The sequence below is a fragment of the Carassius auratus genome, chromosome 16, assembly GCF_003368295.1.
Source record: "Carassius auratus strain Wakin chromosome 16, ASM336829v1, whole genome shotgun sequence".
NCBI classification, from domain to species: Eukaryota; Metazoa; Chordata; class Actinopteri; order Cypriniformes; family Cyprinidae; genus Carassius; species Carassius auratus.
In genome coordinates, this window is record NC_039258.1 from 9760608 (window position 1) to 9788592 (window position 27985).

The 27985-nt window shown below is 38.0% G+C and overlaps 1 protein-coding gene across 2 annotated transcripts; it reads left to right on the forward strand.

Annotated features, from left to right (window-relative positions):
* Window positions 1-5928: 5928 nt before the first annotated feature.
* On the forward strand, window positions 5929-27829 carry chd4b (chromodomain helicase DNA binding protein 4b). Of its 2 annotated transcripts, none has more exons than XM_026283922.1 (40): window positions 5929-6268; window positions 6902-6965; window positions 7745-7857; window positions 8303-8569; window positions 10773-10891; window positions 11018-11313; window positions 11496-11614; window positions 13775-13892; window positions 14004-14173; window positions 14351-14599; window positions 14781-14984; window positions 15467-15678; window positions 15765-15896; window positions 16010-16106; window positions 16394-16585; window positions 17536-17736; window positions 17889-18026; window positions 18581-18702; window positions 18794-18967; window positions 19209-19350; window positions 19451-19582; window positions 19660-19777; window positions 19871-19995; window positions 20097-20189; window positions 20302-20443; window positions 21073-21242; window positions 21326-21515; window positions 22166-22252; window positions 22338-22429; window positions 22512-22645; window positions 22720-22864; window positions 22973-23129; window positions 23511-23605; window positions 23753-23993; window positions 24170-24229; window positions 24312-24476; window positions 24559-24667; window positions 25266-25398; window positions 25489-25684; window positions 26462-27829. In XM_026283922.1, exons 2-40 carry the CDS (start codon window positions 6917-6919, stop codon window positions 26635-26637), a joined length of 5874 nt encoding a protein of 1957 aa, XP_026139707.1. In that variant the 5' UTR covers window positions 5929-6268; window positions 6902-6916; the 3' UTR covers window positions 26638-27829. The 2 variants fall into 2 exon arrangements, with proteins under 2 accessions (XP_026139707.1, XP_026139708.1); XM_026283923.1 differs by having other exon boundaries at window positions 21326-21503.
* Window positions 27830-27985: the final 156 nt, after the last annotated feature.

The window sequence follows — 27985 nt, forward strand, 5'->3', positions numbered from 1 at the left end:
GATTCCTTTTGTCAGTGCATGTGACTTGAGCATCTGTTACCTAGTATCAGTGAAGGCTGCATCAGAATATGTTGCCCTTAAATCCTGAGGCTCTCACAAAAGAGTTGCGCTTGAAAGCCAGCGGAAATTGACGGAGAAATATGTGCCGTAACAATAAATAACCTGATAGATAGAACAGCAGGGGAAGGGTGCTCAGACCTGTCCTGAAACGGGCCTGTGTGAACGTGTCTTACCTAATGTTTAATTTTCCCAAACTTTTGTTGCTCTTTTTACGAGTGTCCCCCTCCCCCCTTTCTTTCCTCCCTCTGCCCTGCTCCCTCTTTTTCTCTCTCTCCATATTGTCTTCGAAGAAGGGATGACATTTAGACAAGGAGGAGAAAGCACAGTGCTGACAAATATTAGAACTGAGGCAAATAAATCACCAGAGAGAGAGAGAGAGAGAGAGAGAGAGAGAGAGAGCATTAGGACAAGATCTTGGATTTCATGGATCTGGTGTGGCCCTCGAAAAGTACTTGGGCACTTAAAGAGTAAGTTCACCCAAAAATGAAAATTCTTTCATCATTTACTCATTTTCCACTTGTTCAAAACCTGTATAGGTTTCTTTCTTTTGTTGAACACAAAAGGAAATATTTGGAAGAATGCTGGTAATCAAACAATCGATGGTAACCTTTCAGCATATTTTTTTCCATGGAAGTCAGTGGCTACCATCAACTGTTTGATTACCAACATTCTTCAAAATATCTTCTTTTGTACAGAGGAACGAAACTCATACAGAATTTTGGTAACTTGAGGGTGAGTAAATGGACTATACCTTTAAGCCACAGTTTTTAAAACAAATGATTGAATGAGGTGGCATCTAAAAACAACCAGAAAAATTCATATACACAAATAACTATGGACATTTTCACTAACATTTGACATCAATAAATAGAAAGTGTCTGAATATTTTTAACAATCTCTCTCTCTCACTCTAAATTATTGTAAACCTTACACACATAATTTATACGTTTCTTTTAAACAAATGCAATTTTGGCATATATAGAATATATATTGTTATGAAAAGTAAAATATTAATGTATTTTTAAATGCTTTTAGCTTTTGTGGCTAAATAATGAAACATTTTATTTTTCTTATAAGCAGTTACTCTTTTTATTAATACAATGTAGCATTATATTGCTTTAAAATGTTTAATATCTGCATAAAATAGTTTTTATAAATTTTTATGCTAAACATTCCGAAGTTTCAGACTTTTTTTATCTGCAGTAATACGTTTTTAGTTTTGTCCTAAATATTCAGAAATTTCAGACCTAACACAATTACATAAACTACACATCATTTAATTTCTTACTTATATTTCTATAGTTGTAGAACTTGTGAAAATGTTACAGAAGCATTTATTTACTTAAATAGACCTATAGGTCTGTTTTACTGCTGAACTCTCCTGCACCTCAGCAAGCGAATAAATAACTGTGCCCCCTTAGAGATTCACTGCCTTTCTCTCCCCTCCCTTGCACTGTTTCACCCCGCTCCTCGTCGTATTCTCTCTTTGTGTCCTGCCATCCCTCGCAGTGACGTCTTGCACCGTCTCCCCCAGCAACGCCATGGCGACCTGCACCCCCATGTCATGTCCGGCGCCTCTCTTCTCCTCATCTCTCCATCCGCTCAGCTCTTGCTCGTAAATAAAATCTCTTCTTTTTAAATCAAGTGTCCCATCTGTCGGAATCTGTTTTACACTCTCATTTGAGGTGTCACTGTGGCTAATTGTGGCTGTTTTGTGTGATTTAACATGGATTCAGGTGGATGCTTGTGCTGGACTGATGTTACATTTTATTATTTTTATCATATATACATAAAAATATAGAGGTCTGTGTGTGTGTTTATTTTTAAATAATTAAATAATATTAAACATTAATCAATATAATTTAATTTTAATATTATACAATTAATTTGTATACATAATCTGTGTGTGCATATATATATATATATATATATATATATATATATATATATATATATATATATATATATATATATATATATATATATATTTCAGATTAATTTATTTCTATACATTTTTTAACAATTAATATTTCAATTAATCCACATATCTGTGTTATAAATTAATAAATTAATTTGTATATAAAATAATTCATTAAATAATAATGTAGTATGAATAATATAAATCATTTTAATTAGTTATTTTTATCTATAAATATAATTATAAATATAATCATATAATTCAGAAATCATAAGTATAATTTGTAAATAATTTACATATATACAAATATGTTATATATATGCACAAATTATACATATTTTATTATATATAGAGATCTGTTGTGTGTGTGTATATATTTACTGTATATGTATATATGTATGTATGTATGAATGCATAAAAAATGACAGCAACAAAAAAACCTTGCATATGTGTAGTGCGTTGGGTAACCAGGACTTGTCATAGCACTTGCTTTTTATTCCTCTTTTGTTGGTTTTGATTGCATCTGTTGTGCTAATTTGTAAGACAATTTGGATAAAAGTGTTGGCTAAATGACTAAATGTAATATTAATGTAAATAAATGCACACACACACATACAAATTTACTTAAATGTGTGTGTGTGTGTGTGTGTGTGTGTGTGTGCTGTTAGAACATGCATCAGAACACAATGACAGCACACAGTGATTATTATTGGATGGCTTGTTGACCTCATTCTGGAACGCTTGCACAGGGTTACTGCAGACCACTGAGAGAATATTATGGGATAGAAATGACAGCCCTCCAATCTGGCACTCCCTCCCATCCAACGACAAACATTCAGTCAGTGTTCTGTCAGAACTGAATGAATGCCAGAATGACTTTCTGTAAAGCATTGTTGAGTCTTGTTGATTTCAAATTAATATGGCAGTAACTCATCTGCAGGACCTAAAGTGAAATGTTCATGTTCTTTTTTCGTAAGTGATGCAGTTCACTGTCTCATCCATCCATCTCACCACTGGATGTCCTCACTGCTCCTTTATTAAGAGGAAGGTGATGCTAGAATATCTGTGCTTGTTGCAGCATTGGTTATCAACTGTAAGCATTTAAAGTAGCACATGCAAACCGATGCTTCATTTTAACTGTGTCCACAGTGTCAACATTACTCTGATCTTCAGAAGAATATTATGGGATAGGAGGGACATAATATCCCTTAACAGTCTGCCATGATTGGTGACTGTGAGCTACACCTAAACCCCCCCCTCCCACAATCTCCATGGTGACTGGTCTACTTTAGGCAGAAGGGTGTGCATAAGTATGTGTGTGTGTGTGTGTTTGTGTGTGTTTGGGGGGGACTGCTGCTGTACAGAAGAGATGCACTGTGAGGCGCAGAGAAAAACAGAGACTTTTGTCAAAGGTGGATAGGACATAGTATTCAAGGACAGTACAATAAAAACAAAATAAGCCTAGAGATATCTCTCCTCTGCTGCCTATCAAAGACAAAGGGAAAAGACTAATTAGCATTCATTAGACTGCAGTTTCTCAGATATAAGATCTGAATGAACAAACCGCCCAGTGAACACAGTGTCCTTCTGATTAACCTTTAGGGTCCTTCAAAGAAGTCCTTCATTAGCCAGGCCATAAGGTCATGATTTTTGTAATTAATTACATAATTGTATGCATAAAATAATTGTACATGTAATTATACACAAAGAGCTGAGTAGATTAGTTACAGATTGTAGTCCATTACTGATTAGAGTATTCATGATAATGAAAACTATTAGTGACATAATCTAGATTACTGTTTTTTGTAATGTCGTCTGACTACTTTTTAGATTCATTTCTTAATCAAACTTGTTTAAAACTAACTATTAAACAAACCAAAGAGAAAGTAAAAAAAAAAAGTGAAAGAGACGTGACAAACAGCCAAGTATGGTGACCCATACTCGGAATTAGTACTCTGTGTTTAACCCATCCAAAGTGCACACACACAGAGCAGTGAACACACACAAACCGTGAACACACACCCGGAGCAGTGGGCAGCCATTTGTGCTGCGACTCCCGGGGAGCATTTGGGGGTCCGGTGTCTTGCTCAAGGGCACCTCAGTCATGGTATTGAGGGTGGAGAGAGCGCTGTCCATTCACTCCCCACAACAATTCCTCCCGGCCCGAGACTCAAATGCACAACCTTTAGATAACGAGTCCGAATCTCAAACCATTAGGTTACGACTTCCAGAAGCTCACTGGATATGATGAAGACATAGTGTTTCACAGTTATACACCACCAGTAACTTGCATATTTATTTTTTTCACATGGTCTACAAAACCACCATTGGCTCTCCACCCCTTTACCTAAATTCATTACTTCAGACTTATGTGCCCTCTAGAAGCTTGCATTCAGCAAGTGAACATCGCTTGATTGTGCCATCCCAAAGAAGCACAAAGTCACTTTTACCGACTTTTAAATTAAATGTTCCCTCCTGGTGGAATGACCCGCCCAACTCAATCCGAGTAGTTGAGTCCTTAGTCATCTTCAAGAATCGGCTAAAAACACATCTCTTCCATCTTTATTTGACCCTCTAACTTTAGCACTCACTATTCGAATTCTATTCTTTAAAAAAAATTCTAACTAGCTTTTTAATATTTTGGTATTCTATGTTTTCTTTTCATTTATTATACAATTATAAAAAAAAGACCTCTAACACTAGCTTGCTCTATTCTTTTTCTATTCTGTTTTCTTTTTATTTATTATATTATTTAAAAGCCCTTTCTATGTATTCTGTGTTTAAGCCAACTGAGACTTGTTATAGCACTTATATATCATTGCTTTTTTGTTGTTTTTGATTGCTTCCATTGTCCTCACTTGTAAGACGCTTTGGGGTAAAAGCATCTGCTAAATGACTAAATGTAAATGTAAATGTAAACAAACTGCTGCAGAAAAAGTCTGATGCAATGCAAAATGTAATAAGTAATTACAAAGTAGTGGAGTAAAAAATGTAGTCAGTAGAGAGTAAAAGCTGCTAATATCTTTGATACTCAGTCCAAGAACAAAGTTGTGAAAAAATATACTTAACACAGTAACTAATTACATTTACTCAAATACATTTGAGTAACATTACACTTGAGCAAAAGCAGAAATGCAATCTAATCCTACACACATTTCAGCTGCATCGGTTGGACTACATGACTGGCAAGTTCCTTTCATGAGAAACAGTGTACAGTATAAATATAAACAGAAATGACTGCTAAATATTTATATCTTAAATAAATTTTTTATTGTATTTTATTGTGGCTTTAAATAGATCTACTCGCCCAAAACTTAACCTGTGACGCTTGAAAGGATCACATAAACATTGCATTTCATTCACTCCCATGTGAAGTGGCTCTGACCTGCAGTAAAATCACTGGAGTTCAGACTGAGAGAGCCTATTTTGGGTATTGTCACGGCTGATCTGATTCATAAGAGTAAGTGTTTTTGTTTCACCGCTTCCCACACACTTATCCCAGAAGTCAGGTTTCAGACTTCGGCCTGATATGGGATTAAAAAGAACTGTTGCACCTTGGCATCTCATCACCTCTGAAACTGTGAAGTGTCACTCTTGCAGATGCATGGCGTTTGACAGATCCCTGAAGTGCACTACTTGTTAGTTGACTTCCATACAGGTGCTTAAATTCGTTTTTATGTCGCTCGAGCAACAGAAACCCAGCCAGGTGGACAGACAGCCGCAGATTATTATGGTCTGTCGCCAGCGGCCTGGGGTTTCCCTGGAGACCATGTGACTGGTGTTGTTTTTTTCTTCACTCTCTTTTAGGAGTTGTGTTTATTATGGGATGTCAGAGCGGCCTGCTTATGACTATTATGGGATGCCGGTGAGGGCGGGAGGGGGCAGTGTCTCCATAGCAACGTGGTTGCTAAGGGGGCAGGGCCTAGGAAAGGGGAAGGCAGTGTGTAGTTGCTGGTACTGTGTGCGAGGGGGAGATGATTATTATGGTCTGTAGGTTGCGAGGTAACTATGCAGAGTTGAGTGAGTGTTGTAGGGAGGGGGAGCCTGCCTAGGATTATTATGGGATGTCTCTACCCCCCCTTGATTTCTTTGTGTGTATGAGGATGTTCGCTTCTGGTCACTGACGCTGGCGAAAGGGGAGAAGAGTGGACGACGTCTCCCAAAGATTTACACCTTTTCGGAGCTTCTTTTTGTATTCCAGTGATAACGTTAGTTAGTAGGCTAACCTGCAGCTTTCGCGTTAGACTAAAGCTGATCATACCGCCGACTATCTACACCTTGGACTGACCTGTAAGTCTATTCCTCCCACCCACCTCCAACCGCCTGCGTGAAAAAAAAAATATATATAACGTTATATGTGCATACAAACAAATGTGCGTTTCTCGGCGAGTTTTTAAAACATGAAACAGAAAATAAACAAACAATTTAATGGTAACTTACAACTGTGAGCCACCGCGTTATAAAGCGCCGTGTGGTGTTTGTCGGGGCTTCACGACCTCCGCATGCTATTTTGATTTTTTTTTTACATGGAGGAAAGTTTTAAAGACACGAATGTAACCTGAAACGAAGGGAGATAAGCGCTTTAACTCAACTCATCCAGCCGGCTGCCATTTTCCCCGCAGCCGGATCACTTGACTATGTTTGCTAGCTTTGCTAACTTGATTGACAGCTAAGTTGAGGCGTCTTTCGCTCGGACCGAGCGAGGAAGTTTACGAAAAAAGCCGAAATGACACGACTACGTCAAACTCTTTGTAATGCTACACGCTTTATGATGTTGTAGTTATGAAATGTCACAATCGTTAATTGATTTTAATTCATATTAACACAGTTAGCCTCCCCTGTCATTATTTTTTTTCTTTCTGTCAGCATGGTGTGCTGCTAGAAACCAAACCAAAATATTGTTGTCATTTCTATTTTGTCAAGCGTCCGGACGGGAATATGTCGGGGAGTGAAGACGACAGGGACCATTTTGGACCCATTAGAGATGGTAAGGTTTAGCGGTCCTGTCCGGACCCTCATTAACCACATCATTTTATATAACCTCCCCAAATGTGCCTGAACAAGCAACTTAACTGCTGACATGTCAGAGTAACGTTACTTATAAACAAATCATTCAAATCATTTTTGTAAGGAGAACGTTGCTAGATTCAATGTTTATTTGCTGGAGCTGGTGAGCCACGTGTTACTGCACCACACGGCTATATAAAGCCAAATGTTTAGTTTATGATGCAGTATCGGCAAGCTGTATACAAAAGTCAAATCACTTCCTGTATCACTGGTCAGCAGCAGTTGTTAAAATAAAAGATAAATCTATTTGTTACTGACTCCATCTTAAGAGAGAAAAAAGCTTGTTTTTCTATATCAGCGACCATGCCGTGCAATATCTCTAGCACAGTGTGTCAAACCCATTTGTTTGCTTTCCTCTTCTGGCTGCCCTCAGTAATGGCGTTGGTAGAGCAGCCTATCAGCAGAGAGTTTATAATAAATGAATGATTTCAAAAGCAAGTGTCTTATGCCCTAGTTTCAGTGCCGCTGACATATTTGGACAGTAGACTCGCATCTTGAAGCAGGAATGCACAATATTATGTATTTTGAAGGCTTTAAGGTCTGATAAAAAAAATCTAAATGTCATTGTATTGGTGACGTAAGGGTCATAAAGTTTAATTAAAAGTACTTTATCAGTTCAGGAAGAATAGGAATGACATGAGATTGTTTAGCTTTAATTGTTCATGTTTGATGCATGATGTGGGTCTGTGTTTTGGATAGATGATGCTGATGAACCGATATCGGAGGCAGAAACTCCCAAATCCAAGAAGAAGAAGAAAGCAAAGAAAAGCCGTGAAAGCAGGAGCAGTAAACGACAGAAACTCCTCAGAGAGGTAAGTGAAGCACCTTTAGGGTCAAAATATGTGCTGTAATACTAAGAAATGTTTTTTGAGCACCAAATCAGCATATTAGAATGATTTCTTAATAATCATGTGACATTACTTGAGTAATGGCTGCTGAAAATTCAGATTTACCATCACAGGAACAAATTAGATTTTTTTTTATTATACAGTTATTTTGAATGTAAATATTTTCAACAATAGCCTATTACTCTTTTTATTTTAATTTCTTGATCAAATAAATGTAGCCGTAGTGAGCATAAGAGCTTCTTTTTAAAATATTGTACGTCTGATTTCAATGCTGCAGTGTCACATCAATCATCATTTGCCATTACCGTCACTGTAAAACACGTTTATATAAACAAAGATTGAAGTGAAAGGTTCTTCCCTGAGTTTATCGGATATTACAATCTCTCCTTGGGTGGTTATTATGGTGTAGGATGTTCCTGTCAGCTCTCCTGAAGTCATGGAAGCAATCCGAATGGTAGAAGGTGAGGAAGACGAGGAGGACAGAGTGATGCGATCTGAGAGTGAAGGGAGTGACTATGCCCCAAGCAAGAAGAAGAAAAAGAGATCCAGCTCCTCCAAGGAGAGAAAGAAGGGAGGTTCAGCGGGAGAAAAGGCTGGTGGCTCATCTGGAGGAAAAAGCAAACGTAAAGACCCAGAGCCCGAAGAGGAAGATGATGACGATGATGATGACGGTCAGGTAAGGGTTAGCCAATGGGTGGTCATGATTTGATATTAAAACCTTGGGACAACTAAAAAAGTCAGTGTCACATGAGGGTGATCTTGTTACAAAAACACTGCATTTACCAAAAAAAAAAAATATATATATATATCAAAACAAAGATATAACATGTATATTTTTGTTATTTATTTAGATTTTCTATGGCTTCTGCTTTAACGAACAGTGTTACTTGTAGAAAGTACATGTTCCAAGAAAAGTCTGATACTGATTGTTAGCCTTGTCTATGCTTTCACGCTCTACTTTGTTGGCACAACAAATATAGATTTTCAGTTTTGTTTGTAAAGTTTTTATAAGTTCTTCTTATCTTTCATTTGCCTTCTGTTGGTAATATTTTTAAAGGGTCATATGACATTGCTAAAAAGAACATTATTTTGTGAATTTGGTGTAATGCAATGTGTTTATGCGGTTTAAGGTTCAAAAAACATTATTTTCCATTTAATGTACATTATTGTTGCTCCTTTATGCCATGCCTTTCTGAAACGTGTCGATTTTTACAAAGCTCATTGTTCTAAAAATGCGAGGTGTGCTCTGATTGGCCAGCTATCCAGTTTGTTGTGATTAGTCGAATGCCTCAAGCGTGGGACGAAAATGTTACGCCCCTTACCATACTGTGGCGCCATCTCCCAGCATAATGAGACAAAACCAATAAAACCCATTAAAAATGAGGCATTTCATACATCAAGTGGGGACATAATTACTGATTATAATGGCTTATGCTGTCTTTTTACGCATTGCGTTGTGTATTGCGCTGCGTTATCATAAAGCATGTCTGCATTTATGATCAGAGAAATGACAAACAAGCAGTGCTACTCTATTCTGCTGAAAACTCACGTTTGAATCGTCATTGGCAAATTCTTTAAATATGAACATGTAGTTACAGACTGTGAGTCAGAAGGGCCAGACTGACCTTGCAAAGTTGGAATTGCCCAACTCCACTGATTTCTAGATGTGTCCTCTTTTGGAAGGCCAAACATAGTATTTTTGCTTTCACAACAAAAGAGCTTCTAAATTAAATTAAATTTTTAGGTAAAAATTGATAGCCTGAATGCACTGTAAGTTGCTTTTGATTAAATGTGTATATATAATATATGTATATGTGTATGTATGTGTGTATATATATATATATATATATAATATATATATATATATATAAAAAATGTGTATATATATATATATATATATATATATATATATATATATATATATATAAATAATATAGTGATGGGGACACTATACTGTCAACAAGCACTGTCCTTTGGATGAGACGTTAAACTGAGTTCCTGACTCTCTGTGGTCATTAAAAATCCAAAGATGTCTTTCGAAAAAATTATGGCGATTTTCCGCTACACAGTACCAGTTAGATTCACCTTTGTTTTTTGTTTTTTTTTCACTGTGTAAAAGTTGTATCTGTACCTGCTTCCAGGTATTACCTTACTTTTTCATATCACCGTGAGGTTCTGAGCGAGCTGAGGTGATACTAAAATGTGACGTGAAATCACAGCAGACTGCTGATTGGTCAGAGAGAATTGTCACTATTCAGTGCGTCATCATTGAATAACCCCGCCAGCAGTTATGCTGCCCTCAGCCTCTCCAGAAGCAACGTTTGTCTTCTTACTGTGGAAAACAGCCACATCCCGAGGATCTAAAACAGCATAGACTCGATTTCCTCCATTGTCCTGTGTGTGTGGGTAGCGGGTGTGTGTCGCGTAGAAGATTACGTCACGGCAGTTTCCTGCGGCGTTGCTATGACGACCAGGTACTATTGTGGAGGTACTATCTGTAATGGAAAATTGAGCGAAAAGCGAGCCGAGCCAAGACGAGGCGAGTCGAGTTGAGCTGGTACTGATAATGGAAAAGCGCCATTACAGGGGTGACCTAGGCATACTAGCGAGATTTGCCAATTGGCCTCTGACCATCGTGGCCTCCTAACAATCCCCATTTGTGCTGATTGGCATCATCACCTGGTGAGCATTCTTGCACACTGTGGCTGCCGTCTCATCATCCAAGTGGATGCTGCACACTGGTGGTGGATGAGGTGACTTCCCCTCACAATGTAGAGCACTTTGAGTGCCTAGAAATGTGCTATAAATGTAATGATTTATATATATATATTTAGGATTCCATTCTCTAGTGTTATTCACCTTTCATCCTCTGTTCACAGGAGCCCAAATCTTCCTCTCAGCTGTTAGCAGATTGGGGAATGAAAGACATCGACTACACCTTTACCCAGGAGGACTACAACTCTCTCACCAATTACAAAGCTTTCAGTCAGTTTGTCAGGTAGAACAGCAATCTGTTTTTGTCTCATTTCTGTTATCGCCTTATGTAAACATCTTTATAATATCCTATTGTTATTTTACTCTGTTGACTCATCTGAAATATTTTCCCCTCCCTCTTCCTGTGTAGACCTTTAATAGCTGCGAAGAACCCTAAGATTGCTGTGTCAAAGATGATGATGGTTTTGGGTGCTAAATGGCGAGAGTTCAGCACTAATAATCCCATGCGAGGCTCAGCGAGTGCCAATGCAGCCCTGGCAGCTGCCAACGTAGCTGCTGCAGTGGAGAGTATGGTGACCAGGGTGGATGGAGGAGGGGCTGCACCTGTGGCCACACCCACATCAACACCAGCTCCTGCTGCACCACCCCCATCCCAGCAGCCCCCAGCAGTCCCCCTGCGAAAAGCCAAGACCAAAGAGGGCAAAGGTCAGAGGAGAGAGAGAGAGGAATGTGGATTAAATATATGAGATTTGATTGGAGATTAAAATGTCAGGATCAGAAATAATTAAAAAGAAAAAATAAGGAATTTTGGGTGCCCAATGGTGAATTTATTATGTGTTTTTTTAATATAATTTTTTTTTGTGTGTCTTTTAATATATCTTTTCTAGGCCCAAATGCACGTAGGAAGACCAAGTCCACACCAAAGCCCCAGGACAAAAAGTCTAAAGCGAAGAAAGTGGCTCCACTCAAGATTAAACTGGGCAATTTCAAGAGAAAACGTTCATCTGTATGTATCTATGCTGCTTACATTATATTTCTGCAACATAATGGAAATTAGCTAAATTGTACATTATTATTAATGTTTATTCAATATTATTAGTTAATGTATTACTATTATAGCAATTAATTCTAATCTATACATATTAGTGCTGTCAATCGATTAAAAAAAATTAACTAATTAATCGCACAATTTTTTAAAATTAATCGCGATTAATCGCGATTAATCGCAATTAAAAGACTGAAACTTTTTGGATATGTAAATGTAAAATGTAAATAATTAATGTAAACTCAAGACAAAGAAACTATTTAAATTCAAAATATGATTGTTTATTGGAATTTTTTTAACTTGTAACACAGATTTTCTCATGTAAACAACATACCTGCAATAAACCATCAATATCCTCCAAATTAACTGTTGGCTTGAAAGCCATATTTATTACAGAAATAAAAACACAGGCATGTAAGTACCATGTGAATTTCAAAACAATCAATGCCAATAAAAAACAAAAATGATTTCCATGTTGAATTCTAAGTGGACTGCAAAAAAATTCCAAAGTATAGTCATTGCCAGTGCTTTAAGTGGGCCGGTACGCACAGGTACTCAGTACCGCCACTTCCAAATATAGCTCTTGAGCGTACCGCCACCTCTCCGTGCGCCCAGAACGTGCTTGTAGCGTACCGGTACGCTCATTTGGACTGATCTGTTTTAATAGAGGTTTTAATCTTTTACCTGCACTGCCGATTTTCAGAGCACCCTTCACAATGCAAGCTTCCTAATTCATCCCACCCAGAGCAGAAACTACATTACCCATTCACCCTTAAGTTATACAAGTGAATAGCGCATGTGTCGCTTTTCCCACTGTTAAGTGTCAACAACTCAACGTGGCCGGAGAAGGTGTGTGAAACTCGTTGTGAGTTATACTAAAGCAAAATCTTGAGTATTTATTGTCTGATAAACATTAAAAACTGTCTGCGGAGGTTGAGTCGTCCTGCACCCCCCGCTGGCTGTTCATTGGCTGCAGCATCTTTTTTCTAAGTTCTAAAAAAATACCGTAGACGGCAAGGCACAAATTTAGATATTCATTTATCTAATTAATCTATAGCCTATGCACAAAGACAATTCGATCTTTTTGTCCCCTTTTTGTTTTAAAGCTTGATGAAGAGAGAGAGCGCAAGTTGCTGCAGCTGCGAGGAGGACAGTGATGCACGCGTACAGGAGTGATTGACCGTTCGCGGCACTGTGTACAAAAAATACTCCGCTACACAATTATTTCGTTTAAGCTTATTAACGTTAGCGTTACAGAAAGGTCTGATTTACGCACTGTTACAGTCATTGTTTTTTTTTGTTTTTTTTAAACAATGACATTTGAGTTCATGATTTTAATGTTGCTGTTTCTTGTGGCAGACTAAATGAAGAGTAATGTTTCTTGTGGCAGACTGAAGAGTAATCCGGCAGAGTTTTATACTGAAACTTTCCGTCTAAAAGTCCTTCCTTGGTCTTAACCATATTTCTTTGCACGTTGAACACACATAGGCCACAACTGGAAATAAAAAAAACTGCAACCGCGTTAATTGCGTTATTTTTTTTTAACGCGTTAAATATTTCAAATTAATCGAATGCGTTAACGCGCTAATTTTGACAGCACTAATACATATATAATTCTATATAACAGTTATAACATATATAACAGTTAAAAGGACAGTTAATTAATAATGTTACAGAAAATTTTAAATAAGTATTCCTTTGAAGTTTTTGTTCATCAAAGACTCGTGAAAAAGAGAAATGTTAACCAGTTTTTAACATAAATAACAATAAGAAATGATCTTATCATTCAATGACTTGAACAGCAAATCAGCATATTAGAATGATCCCCAAAGGATAATGAAACACCGAAGACAGCAGTAATGGCTAATGTCTGCTGAAAATTCAGTTTTGTCATCTCTGGGATAAATAACTATTTAAAACATTAAAATAGAAAACATTTATATTATGTTTTACTGTATTTGATCAAATAAATGCATAAATAATTGCTTTAGTAAGCATTAGGAGAATTCTTTCAAAACATTTCCCAACCCCAAACTGTTTAACAGTAATGAATATATATTTAAAATGATTCCTTAGTTTTATGGCTAACATCACCAACTTGTTTTGCATCACTTCACTCAGAGCGGGGAGGATGATGATGGTGAGAGCGATTTTGACAGTTTCTCCATAAGTGATGGATCCAACAGTCGGAGCAGCCGTTCCAAGAGTAAAAAATCCAAGAGCTCCAAGAAGAAGAAGCGTGAGTGGAAAAACAGCACAACTCCGAATACTCTTCACTCTACTGAACACCCTATACTACTTTTTGGCAGCCGTTTACATTTGTTATAAACCATCCTTCTCTTTTTCGTAGTGGATGAGGATGCTGACGGCTATGAGACTGATCATCAGGACTACTGTGAGGTGTGTCAGCAGGGCGGTGAGATCATTCTGTGTGACACCTGTCCGAGAGCCTATCACATGGTGTGTCTAGATCCTGACATGGAGAGAGCACCAGAGGGCACATGGAGCTGCCCCCACTGCGTACGTACATAAAAATGTTTTCAGAATAAAAGTCTGGCATTTCCTTGAGCTGCTACGGGCTCTTCGAGAAAAATCTAAATTCTCTCTGAGTGTGTGCATGTGCACAGTTTCTCTACCATTGATATTTAATGAATTAAGTTTTTGATGATTTATGCATTATTTATGTCTCTCTCTCAGGAGAAGGAGGGAATTCAATGGGAGGCTCGTGAGGAGAGTTCTGAGGGTGAAGAGGAGAATGATGATGGAAGGAGAGATGATGGAGAGGTAGAAGAGGAGGACGATCATCATATAGAGTTTTGTCGGGTGTGTAAGGATGGAGGAGAGCTGCTGTGCTGTGACACGTGCCCCTCATCCTATCACTTACACTGTCTCAACCCTCCTCTGCCAGACATCCCCAACGGAGAGTGGATCTGCCCGCGCTGCCTGGTGAGAGAGGAATAATATAGTGTGATAGTCCAAATCCATCCTTTGGATTAGGTTTTCTTAAGGTTTTGCTTTCAGAGATGCCAGTGTTGAAATAAGTAGGAATTAACATAATTGATTACTCCCTTTATTTAAATTAGTTTAATATTGAAAGACGTGGAATATGATGTCTTTGTTTTCACAGAGTCTTCCACTGAAAGGCAAAGTCCAGAAAGTCCTGGCCTGGCGCTGGGGTGAGGCTCCTCCCCCTATGCCCGTACCACGTCCTGTAGACCTGCCAGCTGATGCTCCGGATCCTCCTCCAATGATTGGGCGGAAGGAGAGGGAGTTCTTTGTGAAGTGGTGCAACATGTCTTATTGGCACTGTTCATGGGTCCAGGAACTACAGGTGACACAAATAAAAACACACACTTTCATGTAAGCAGGAATGCACCAATATTGAATATGATAATAATTAAACAATAAATGTTTAAATAATAGGCATCACTACATTATAATGTACAGTGTGAAAAATTTGTATACATATTTTTTCTAAAGATTACATTTAAATTATAAGTATTTTTGCATATTTTAAGTTTAAGTAAACAACACATGCCCTCAGTTGTAATCTAAATGTAACAATAGAAGAAAATGAGTTTGCAGTTTAATTTCCAGTATTGATTTCCAGATAGTTATTAAAACAACAAACAGCAACAACAAAAATAACCTGTAACAGCTGATGTGGTTCCATTATACTGTGCATTCCTTATTTTAAGGCATGTAGTTCCACATTTATGTACTAAAGCATAAAATATGCACAATAATTCATGGATTTTTATTTTGTTTATTAAAATCATTTTATAATTTATGTCTTTTTCTTTCTTGTCACAGCTGGAGCTGAACTGTCAGGTAATGTTCCGTAACTACCAGCGGAAGACGGATATGGAGGAGCCCCCCAATCTAGAGATGGGTGCGGAGGGAGACGAGGATAAGAGCTGCAAGAGAAAGAACAAAGATCCCTTTTATGCCCGTATAGAGGATAAGTATGGGCGCTTTGGAGTAAAGTTAGAGTGGCTCTTCATCCACCGCATCTTAAACCACAGGTGAGAACATTATTATACCGAAGCCTGTTGAAGAATGACATATGCTGAACTATTTGGGCATTCATTTCTCTCATTCTTTCTGTCAGTGTGGATAAGAAGAATAATGTTCACTACCTTATCAAATGGAGAGATTTGGCGTATGATCAGTCAACCTGGGAGTCTGAAGACATGGACATCCCAGACTATGAGACCTTTAAACAACATTACTGGAACCACAGGTACATGCACCAAGGCCTCTACAGCACTTTACCCACATGCACACTAGTGTGAAATAAAATTGATTGCAGTTATATAAGTTAATCTGCATAACTTATTTTTTTCTGTTTGTCAGGGAGCTGATGCTTGGAGAGGAGGGCAGACCGGGTAAAAAGATGAAGAAGGTGAAAGTGAGGAAGACAGAAAGGCCTCCTGCTAATCCTGTGGTGGATGTAAGGAACCTTAGAACAGCATGGTTCAACTTCTGTCTGATTTATTGACTAGGATAGAATTTTAAAACTGAACACTTTTAGGTTGGAGCCATGGCTTATTCAGTGCAAACTGGAACCAGGCCCACTTCTTTTCTCTGCCATGTTTCACACTTTTTCCTCCATAATTTCCTGTTCCATTTGGCTACAATCGCATGTCTAGATTGTTTGGAAACATTGTTTTAAAGAAAATACATTCATAGGTTTTTGAATGACAGTTATCTAATATTCTTCCTGTCTCTTAATTTCAGCCTACTATAAAGTTTGATAGGCAGCCGGATTATCTGGATTCTACTGGTGGAACGCTTCACCCGTACCAGCTTGAGGGACTGAACTGGTTGCGTTTTTCTTGGGCTCAGGGCACAGACACCATTCTGGCAGATGAGATGGGTCTTGGAAAGACGGTTCAGACTGCCGTCTTCCTCTATTCACTCTACAAAGAGGTGTGTTTCTTAAAAAAGTATAATAATTCTAATATATTATTATATAATAATATACATATAATATAATGTATAATATTTCTTATAGTAATTAGAAGTGTTCCTGTGGCTCAAGTGGTAGAACATTGTGTTAGCAGTGCAAGGTTGTGGGTTTGATTCCCAGGGAACACATGTTAGGTAAAAAATGTTATCCTGAATGCACTGTAAGTCACTTTGGATAAAAGCGTCTGCTAAATGCATACATTTAATTCAATTACATTTTAAGTGCATTTTAGAAGTTTGGGTCGGTACAATTTAAAAGGAAGGAAAAGGAAGAAGTTTTTTGTACTCCCCAAGGCTGCATTTATTTGATCTAAAATAAAACAAAAACTGTATTATTATTTACTATGTATTAATAGTTATTATTATTATTATGACCATTTAAAATAACTTTTCTTTTTTATTTTAAATGTAGTTTATTCCTGTGATGGCAGAACTGAGTTTTCAGCAGCCATTGCTGAAATCTTCACCGTCTCATGTTCATTCAGAAATCATTCTGAAATGTTAATTTAGTTCTCAAGAATAATATTTTTTATTATAAATGTGCGAAAGGTTGTGCGGCTTAATTTATGGAAGCTCTGATACATTTGTTTCCAAGGAGTATTTGATGAATGGAAGGCATTTATGTACAGTATTAATAGTTTGTAATCATTTAAAAGTCTTTGATTTTTGATCAGTGTACTCTGATTTTGGTTCAGTTTTTTTTATCAAAAGTATTATATTCTTTTAAAAAAGTCTTAGGGACCTCAAACATTTAAACGGTAGTGTATTTCAATTATTTTGTTATTGTAGTTTGATTAATTCATTTTAGAGGAATAATTGTCTCTAGGAAGACATGTTTATTATAAAAGCTATTGTTTATAATGTGGCATTAAAGTTTATAAAACAGTACATTTGGTAATGGTCTCTCTCAGGGTCATTCGAAGGGGCCGTTCCTGGTCAGTGCCCCTCTATCCACCATCATTAACTGGGAGAGGGAATTTGAGATGTGGGCCCCAGATATGTATGTGGTTACATATGTGGGTGATAAAGACAGCAGAGCTGTCATACGAGAGAATGAATTCTCCTTTGAGGGCAACGCCATCCGTGGGGGGAAGAAGGCCTCCAAAATGAAGGTATGAAACCCAGAGGAAAAGAGTTGATACAGTAGAAACCATAACACCAAACATATGTAAATTTATGGAAAATTGGTGCCACATCTGCTTTGTGGTTTGATGATTTATCTGTTTACATTGTGTGGTTCCTGAATCTCTCTTTATCTGTGTAGAAAGAGGCTTCTGTGAAGTTCCATGTGCTGTTGACCTCCTATGAGCTGATCACAATCGATCAAGCCATCCTGGGCTCCATCGACTGGGCTTGTCTTGTAGTAGACGAAGCACATAGACTGAAAAATAACCAGTCAAAGGTAAGCTCCATGTGTCAGATGAGTGACACACCAAAATATCTACTTATTAAAGGATTTCCATAAATCTGAATTCGGTCAACATTCTCCTGTCTTTCCAAACCTGTATGACTTTATTTCATCATAAATCCTGATAAAAATTGAATGGCTGTTGTTTCATTTTAAATGTCTAATTGATTCATTTATTCATTCGGACTGAACCAGTTTGATTTGGCTAACAAAACCAGTTTGAAAGATTCATTCACAAATCTAATTTGGTCCTTTAGTTCAGCAGCTCACTCAGTGATCTGATTTCAGCCTTTATCTTCTCCACTAGAGGTTAAAACTACATATTTCACTTTTTCCTCAACATAAAGCTATCAGAAAAATAGTGCAGAGCTTGTGGAGTACTTTTATGCGGCTTTTGCATCCTTTATGGAGAAAGTCATACAGGTTTAGAGCATCATTAAAGTGAATAGATTATGACAGAAGTTTGAGATCTATTGCTTTAATATTGTGATTAAACTAGTATTTGATGTAAAACTAACACAATCTCACTCTCGTTTTATCTCTCTTAGTTCTTTCGTGTGTTGAATAACTACCCTCTTCAGCATAAGCTGCTGTTGACGGGCACACCTTTACAGAACAACCTGGAGGAGCTCTTCCATCTGCTCAACTTCCTCACACCTGAGAGATTCAAGTATGTGTGTGTGTGTTCTTGATAAGTGAGTGTGAGGAGGATGTTTGTTTTTATTTGCTGTTGTTCAGTACCAAATGTGTGTGTGTTTCAGTAATCTGGAAGGTTTCCTGGAAGAATTTGCTGACATCGCTAAGGAGGACCAAATTAAGAAACTGCACGACATGTTGGGTCCACACATGCTCAGAAGACTCAAAGCTGACGTCTTCAAACACATGCCCTCTAAAACTGAACTCATCGTGCGAGTGGAGCTCAGCCCCATGCAAAAGTACGAAACATGTTCAGTGTTTGTCAGTGTTCTGCTAAATATTCAGTACATTCATTCCTCATTTGCGCCACCTGCTGGACACCCTCTCTGTTATTTACAGCATGATTCATTGAACTGTACGACTGAAAGTTTGATGATTCTGATTATTCACAGTGTGTCTGTATAAATGACAGTTGTATGGGGCATTTATGACTTTTATATGACGGTAGCCTCTGATTCAATCTTTGTTTTTCTGGAACAGGAAGTACTATAAGTACATCTTAACACGCAACTTTGAAGCTCTGAACACTCGTGGAGGAGGAAACCAGGTGTCTCTGCTCAATGTGGTTATGGACCTAAAAAAGTGCTGTAACCACCCCTACCTCTTCCCGACAGCTGCTAATGTGAGCATTCACTCTCAACGAAGACAATAACCCTTTGTCAGAGGTTTTCAATGAATAACAGCAGCACTTTCAGCTGATCATTATGAGTCTGATTTTGCAGGAAGCCCCTAAAATGCCCAATGGCATGTATGATGGCAGTGCCCTCACAAAGGCTTCTGGGAAACTGATGCTTCTGTGTAAGATGCTGAAAAAACTGAAGGAGGGTGGACATAGAGTGCTTATATTCTCACAGGTACACACAAATACCGTACACCGATTTACTCAACTAAATACCACTGTATACTTAAAAATCTTTGTGCACGGATGTAGATGACCAAGATGTTGGATTTGCTTGAAGACTTTCTGGAGAATGATGGGTACAAGTATGAACGGATAGACGGAGGGGTGACTGGAGGGATGAGGCAGGAAGCCATCGATAGATTCAACGGTGAGAGGGGAAAAGCCACCTATTTCCATGAAATAACAGCAACATGACGGATGTTTTGTTTTGACAAAATCCTTCTCTTTTCTCTCACCGCAGCTCCTGGTGCTCCTCAGTTTGTTTTCCTCTTGTCCACCCGAGCAGGGGGTTTGGGCATCAATTTGGCAACCGCTGACACTGTCATCATCTACGACTCTGACTGGAATCCACACAACGACATCCAGGTAGAGGCGACAATATAATACCTGATGCTAAATCTGTCAAACACCTGCATCTCTGTGAGAGACTCTTTCTGATGCCGTCTCTCTCCTGTTGTCTTTCTCAGGCATTTAGCAGGGCTCATCGTATTGGTCAGAATAAGAAGGTGATGATCTATCGATTTGTCACTAAAGCCTCTGTGGAGGAGAGAATTACACAGGTGAGATACAAAACCGTAGTTTCAAACCCAGGCAGATACAAAACTGTTGTAAAAAAAATACAATACAAAACAGTACAACAGCAAAAGTCATCTCCTGGCCCTTGTGCTTCAGGTGGCAAAGAAAAAGATGATGTTGACTCACCTGGTGGTGCGGCCTGGTCTGGGCTCCAAGGCTGGATCCATGTCCAAACAAGAGTTGGATGACATCTTGAAGTTTGGCACAGAACAGCTTTTCAAAGCCGAGCTTGGAGAAGGTTTCATCTTCTGAATATAAAGTTGCTTTGAGATTAGAAAATAAAGCATTTGAGAGAATAATAATAATAACATTTAAAGGCTAAGTAACACACGTACAGTTGTTAGTTAAGGATCTGTATGTGACGTGTTTTGTCATTATTGCATAAACTACAGAAATGTCCCGAAACATAAGCTGCTGTGGTGTAGGCGTTAAGTTCTGCTTTTTGTTGAAGTTTATTTAGATCTTTAAACTGCACATGACCTTACTGAGCACTCATGTTGTTAAGCTGATTTTCATTCTGATGCTGCAGAAGGTTTTATGAAAAATATTGCTAACATTTTTTTTTTTTTTTTTTTTAATGGAAAGTCGTTTTTTATGGTGGGACACCGAAAATGTAGTAAAAAAAAACCCGCCAGTCTGACTGTGCCAACGAAAAAAAAAAAATTGGGCAGAAAAAATAAATACTGCCAAATACCAATGCATATGACATACTTCTAGTACTAGACAATAAAGAAAAGAAATAAGGTGAATAAGTTAATACAGAAATTAATGGAAATAATCCTAACTATAAATGAAAGGGACTAAAATATAATAATAGAATAAACACTACTAAAGTTGATTTCTAAATCAAATAAATCTGTCCTCCAGGTGACAATAAGGAGGAAGACAGCAGTGTGATCCACTATGATGACAAGGCGATTGATCGGTTGTTGGATCGAAACCAAGACGCAACCGATGACACAGAGCTGCAGAGTATGAATGAATACCTCAGCTCTTTTAAAGTGGCCCAGTATGTGGTCAAAGATGAGGATGAGGAGGTGAGTTTGTGTGGGATTGCGACTGTGTGTGGTGTCTTTGTGTCTCGTGTGAATCTGGAGATCATATGGTGTGTCTCTGTCAGGAGGAGGATGTGGATAGAGAGATTATTAAGCAGGAAGAGAGTGTAGATCCTGATTACTGGGAGAAACTGTTGCGCCATCATTATGAGCAGCAGCAGGAAGATCTGGCTCGTCACCTGGGCAAAGGCAAACGGCCACGCAAACCTGTCAACTACAACGACTGCTCACAGGAGGACAGAGGTAGTAGACGGGGTACAGATGCACTTTTAACACTTTTTTTACTGCTCTTTCCCTGTACGTGTGTGAGTGTTGTTATAGATGAAGATTAACTTAATGGTGTTGTCTCATGTCTAGTGTGTTGTAATATGTTATATTTTTATTCAGAAATGATATTTTTGGTTTCAATTAAAATAATGCATTTATATTTATTTATTTAAGTTTTTAGATTTATAATCTATAGATTATTTAATATATGGTGGTGGTTGTTTAGATGTACCCATTACCAGTCAAACATTTGGACACACCTACCCATTTTTTATTATTAACTTTTATAAAACTGAACTGAAACATGGGAATTATGATGTATATTATGAACTTAAAAAAATGCTATTCAAAGCAAAACTTTAATATGCCTAAAATAGTTTGTTTTAAAAAAAATCATGCAATTTATTCAATGTATACATTTGTATATGAATACAATAGAAATTATAGCATTTAGATTTTTTTTTTTTTTTTTTAAGATTATGAGAAACTAATTCAGTCCAGTGTGTACAAAAGTTTGACCCTATTGTTATACGTGTGTGCATGAATCCTGGTTGTATTTTCCCCTTAAATTAAATATTTTCTTGTCAAGAAAACTCAGGTGCTCATTAATATAATGCCTCACTCATTTGTGTTCCCAGACTGGCAGGATGATCAGTCCGATAACCAATCAGATTACTCTGTGGCTTCAGAGGAGGGTGATGAGGACTTTGATGAGCGATCTGAAGGTCAGGAACAAAGTTAAACCGTCCTTATCTGAATAAGCAGTTATTATATATTAGTGTTTACACAATCCTCTTTTTTTGTCTTTAGCTAACTCCCGAAGACCAAGTCGTAAAGGCTTGAGGAATGATAAAGATAAACCACTGCCTCCTCTACTGGCCAGAGTGGGAGGAAACATTGAGGTACAACTTCAGTTACTTTTCAGCTCGTTTCTTCTATTCCCTCCACATACTCTGCGATAGTTAACCTCTCTCTCCTCATTAGGTCTTGGGCTTCAATGCTCGACAAAGGAAGGCCTTCCTGAATGCAGTGATGCGTTATGGGATGCCTCCCCAAGATACCTTTACCACTCAGTGGCTCGTTAGAGACCTGCGAGGCAAATCAGAGAAAGAGTTCAAGTCAGTCTGACTGTCCTTGGAGTTCTTGTTCATTTATTTTTACCTCATTTACTTGAGGACTCTCTCTTTTTCAGGGCATACGTGTCCCTCTTTATGCGTCACCTGTGTGAGCCAGGCGCCGACGGGGCAGAAACATTTGCTGATGGCGTTCCACGGGAAGGACTGTCACGACAACATGTTCTCACACGCATCGGTGTAATGTCACTGATCCGCAAGAAGGTGCGTGAGGTTACACTTGGCTAGTGTTTTATTGGTTAAGAGTGAACCATTTGATTCTGTGAATGGCAGTGGTGGTGTTATAGGATTCACTGTTTTAAATTCTCACAGGTCCAGGAGTTTGAGCATGTGAATGGTCAGTGGTCAATGCCCTGGATGAAAGAACTGGAGGAAAGCAAAAGAGCAGCAGCCATTGCAGCAGGAGAAGATCCAAAAACACCGTCTTCTGGGACGCCTGCAGATACCCAGCCCAACACACCAGCACCAGGTACACACATGCATATGAGTGTTGTTATTGTCAACTAAAACTAAGAAAATAGTATAAATATTAAGTATTTGACCAATAAATAAGTACACTAATGAAATGGAATGCTGTAATATATAATTAATACTAAAATAACACTGGCTCATATGGGTCAGGGAGATTAATATGGAAATTATAAAAGTTATGACCAACAAAAGCCACGTGGTCAAGTGAACGTGAAAAAACAAACAAAAGAACAGATCATTTCAAATAATTCAACCGTTTTATGGTAAGTTGCATAGAGGATCCCAGAAGAGGATTAGTTCTTCATTCACAGATAATTTGTCCAGTTTCTCTGCATGGCCAATCATTACACATTAATCTGACTCCCTTTTATCCAAACAGAAGACCTTTCCAAGAGCGATGACGTAAAAGAGCTGGAGGAGAAGGTGGAAGGGGACGGAGAGAAGGAGACGAAAGGCTCCAGACAGGAGGATGAGGTGTTTGTTATTTACAGTCTCATTTTTTCACTTAACCTTCCTGTTTCTCTTCTCTGTATTTTTCAACAATTTCCCATACCTGCCTGTCTCATTTTGTCTTTCTTCTTGTCTCCAACTCTCATTCTCACGTCCCCTCTTTTTTCTCAGATCATTGAGATTCCTGATGAGGGTGAGAAATCCCCCAGTCCAGCAAAGAAAGAGGAGAATAAGGACAGGGAGAGAGCGACCACCTCACCATCAGCAGAAAAGGATGGAGGAAGCAGAGATGAAGAAAATGAAAAAGAGGGAGACAAAGAGAGGTCTGCTGAATTGAAGGAAAGCACATCTTCAGATGTCAAAGCTGAAAGTTCAGATGCCACAAGCGGTGTAGACTCATCCAAAACCAAAGGTGAGGTGCTGAGCACTACGTAAAATGGCCAAAATACACATTTATTTCCTTATGTATACAACATATCCAAAAAATGAAAACTTATCTTAAAATGACCAGATGAACTCAAGGTCCCATGTAACAAAAAGCAGATGCACGATTGTAGTTTGCACCAATAGTGTCTTACTCCATTGCAGAAGAATCTGAAGAGAAGACCGAAAAAATGGACCCTAGCCCAGGAAGAGATGAAAAGAAAGGTACGTGTTTAATACAAATAACACCTTTATGTCACAGATAGCTGTTACAGTGAATAATGTCTTTCTCTCTTTCCTCAAACAGAGCTGAAAGACGAGAAGGACGGAATGAAGTCAGAGGACTCTGCTAAGCTGCAAAATGGAGAGAATGCCAAAGAGACAAGTGGAGGAGTGGATGGAGTGAGTGAGGAGAAGAAGAAAGCAGTGAAGCAGAGGTTCATGTTTAACATCGCTGACGGAGGTTTCACAGGTACGCTGGGAATTTACTGTCTGTGTGTATGTGTACATGCTGGTGGATCCTGAATCAATGAACTCTCTGTTTTTCTCTCCAGAGCTTCACTCTCTCTGGCAGAATGAAGAGAGAGCCGCCACGGTCACAAAGAAGACTTATGAGATCTGGCATCGTCGCCATGATTACTGGCTGCTGGCTGGTATCATACAGTATCCTTAATGCCATCATTTTGATAATCAGTGCGTCTTTCAGTACAGACACAGCAATACATTTCCTTGTGTCACTAAAAGGAATGCGTGTTGTTTTAGTGTACTTTATTATTAGAATTTATGTATGCTATTTAATGTGATTTAAAAATTATTATAGTTTTATTAATATATTAGTTTTTCATTGTTTGTATTATTTAAAATGTACAACCAGTCAAAAGTTTAGACATACAATTTAATTCTTTATTTACCAGTTCCTGAATTGTATTTTATTTTATTTTTTTAAACGCATTACCAGTCAAAAAATGTGGACACGCAATCTTTCATTTCAGAATAATAGTAAAGTCATTAGAACCAAAAGAAGTGCAGGAACTATATAGAAGTACCGAAGCTATGTAGTAGACAAGAAATATTAAATAAATCAAAACTTTACTAGAAATTAAATCCTCTACTGGCAATCTAGTGGAAACGTTTAGCTCTAGTTTTGTTAAGAAAATAATAATAAAAAAAAAAAAAAGCAACATAAATTCAGGCAAGTGTGATGAAGTGTTAGTATATCTTATCAAAAATTGTCTGTTATGTCCTTCACCTCTACCATCAGCCACGGTTATGCACGTTGGCAGGACGTACAGAATGACCCGAGGTTCGCTATCCTCAATGAGCCCTTTAAGGGAGAGATGAGCAGAGGAAACTTCCTCGAGATTAAGAACAAGTTTCTTGCTCGCAGGTTTAAGGTTAGTGATGGACAGATGCTATGAAAAATGTACACACTGGCAGAGCTACATGGCTCTTCTTTCAACTGCTTCATTTATGTCTCTCTTTAGCTGTTGGAACAAGCTCTGGTGATCGAGGAGCAGCTCAGACGTGCTGCATATCTAAACATGACCGAGGACCCCTCTCACCCCTCCATGGCACTCAACACACGCTTCAGTGAGGTGGAGTGTCTGGCAGAGTCACACCAGCACCTCAGTAAAGAATCCATGTCAGGAAACAAGCCTGCTAATGCAGTTCTACACAAAGGTACAGTAACCCCCAGAACTCTAGACTGCACAATATGATTTGCCTCACAGCTTTAGACATACTTTTGCAATGCAGAAATAAATTAAATACAAAATAACTCTACTATTTCTTGTCACCAGCAAAAAAAAATGGTTCACAGATTATTCAGGATTTTTTTTAATTAAAATATATTTTTTTATGAATTGTTAATCTAAATTAAATGTAAATTTAACTAAATTTGAATTCAAATAATCGAGGTATCATTCATAAATTTAGTTTTTCAGTATAAAAAAAAGAAACCGTTTAAATAAAAAATTGAACAATGAATATAAAGTACGCAAATTCCATTTTGCTTTTTTCGTTGTACTCCTTTTAATCTGGAAATTACTGTTACTCACCGAAACTGTGGTGTATGTCTCGTGACACATAAACATTATATTTTCTTAATTGTTGTTAAACAACCAGAGATAAATGAATTTTAAGTCTGAATGTAGTTTTTTTTTGCATTGGTAAGGCTAGATTTGCCAATACATGTTACTGTAGTTACAGAGGCCTGGTTGATTTGTAAATGTAAAAAAAAAAAAATGAAATGATGCATTAAATATCAAAGTAAAAAGCCCAAAGCTTCTAAGCAGTTCAGAACACTGTGTTTCCAGCACCGCACTTCACACTTAGTTTCTCAGCATAGTTTTAACACATTTGGCTTGCTTATTGCATCCTGTAAAATGAATGAATTTACTTAAAATGTTCAAATAAATAAAATGAATAATTCTGTCCTACCGTTGATCATTCTCTCAGTTCTCAAACAACTGGAGGAGCTGCTCAGCGACATGAAGGCAGATGTCACCCGGCTCCCAGCAACCATCGCTCGGATCCCGCCCGTCGCTGTGCGGCTGCAGATGTCGGAAAGAAGCATCCTTAGCCGGTTGGCCAGCCGAGGGCCGGAGGTCACACAGACGCAGGCGCCACGCTGATGACTCCTGGAAGAAGTTTTCACTCATACCTCCCATAATTCACGATGAGGAAACATCTCACACACATATAGACACGCACCTGGGTCGGGTGATCAGATGCGTTGTGTATATATATATATATATATATATATATTTGAATTAAGTTCCAGCTGCCTGAACTAGTTTGGACAGAAGAAGAGTGGAACAGTTTCACAGCTAACAGCTAACACACTGTGGTTCCCCAATATTTCTTGTAAAGCTCAATTTAGAGGCATTCCAACCTCCTCCTTTTAAATATCCTATGAACACACACCTGCTGACCAGAGAGATGCATACATATGTTAGAATACACAGCACCCAATTTTCTCCAGTGTAAATCCAGTTCAGGTTTTCCAGGTCACCTCTGCTCTGTTGTAGGCTATGCAGGACAAGGTTGAAGAGCTGGTGTGGAGTTTTGCCTTGTGTGGAATGGATCTTTGCAGTGGGGATTCTTTCCTCCTCAGGTGTGTTTTGTTGTAATACACACTAGATGAATCACTGTTTTTGTGCGTTTCCACAATTATGCTTCAAGCTTAAATCTCAAATGTCTGTTTGAACCCTAAAACATCATGTGGTTTCCAACTTGTGAAAGGTTTATGCTGATGGAAACAGTCCCTGTCCCAAAAGCCCACATACTTCTCCAAGTCCATGCTTGACATGGTGACATAATGCCAGATAGACTGTCAGGTAATAATCCACTGATGCAGGCTCTGAAGAATTACCCTTCTATAAAACATAAGCACTCTTCTTAAATGTCAAATGGGACACCCTACGGTCTTGATAATTGCTATTGGGACAGGGCCACAACTCCTATAAGGACATGACCTTGCATTTCTTTAGATAGAGATAAATATATATATATAATAATCAAGATTTTTTTTTTTCATTTTGAGAACTGCTGCTTTAAGAATCCACATTTACTCCCCTTTCTCTCTCCTAATTGGCTTGTGTATAATGTAACTAGAGAATAAGTCATGTTTTTTTTCCTACAAGAGAAGACAAAATCCCCTAACAGAGGTGACAAAACGCAGCTGTTAATTTAACGTCTAATATTACACTTTCAGAGGGTCTGAATATCTCACTTTGTAATTATTGTTGTTACCCGGTTATTGTTGTTATGTCTTATGTTTAAGTTTTGTTTTTATTAGACCTGCAATAAAAAGGTAACACAGCATGCAGCATTTAGTCTCTTTATTCGAGTGTAGATAAAGTTTTATATAAGTTTATACATAAATATTATATTTTGCTGAAATCTATTTGATGGTGGTTCTTCTGGAACTAGACTTAACCTATGTTCAGGAAAACCATTATCTCCCTACATTTCCTTGTT

Bases quoted from the DNA above. Each gene is read 5' to 3' on its own strand.
- chd4b (XM_026283922.1), top strand. From the start codon at position 6,917: ATGTCGGGGAGTGAAGACGACAGGGACCATTTTGGACCCATTAGAGAT. The intron at 16,107-16,393 runs GTAAGGAACCTT...TCTTAATTTCAG, and splicing joins CTGCTAATCCTGTGGTGGAT to CCTACTATAAAGTTTGATAG. The intron at 19,583-19,659 runs GTACACACAAAT...GCACGGATGTAG, and splicing joins GAGTGCTTATATTCTCACAG to ATGACCAAGATGTTGGATTT.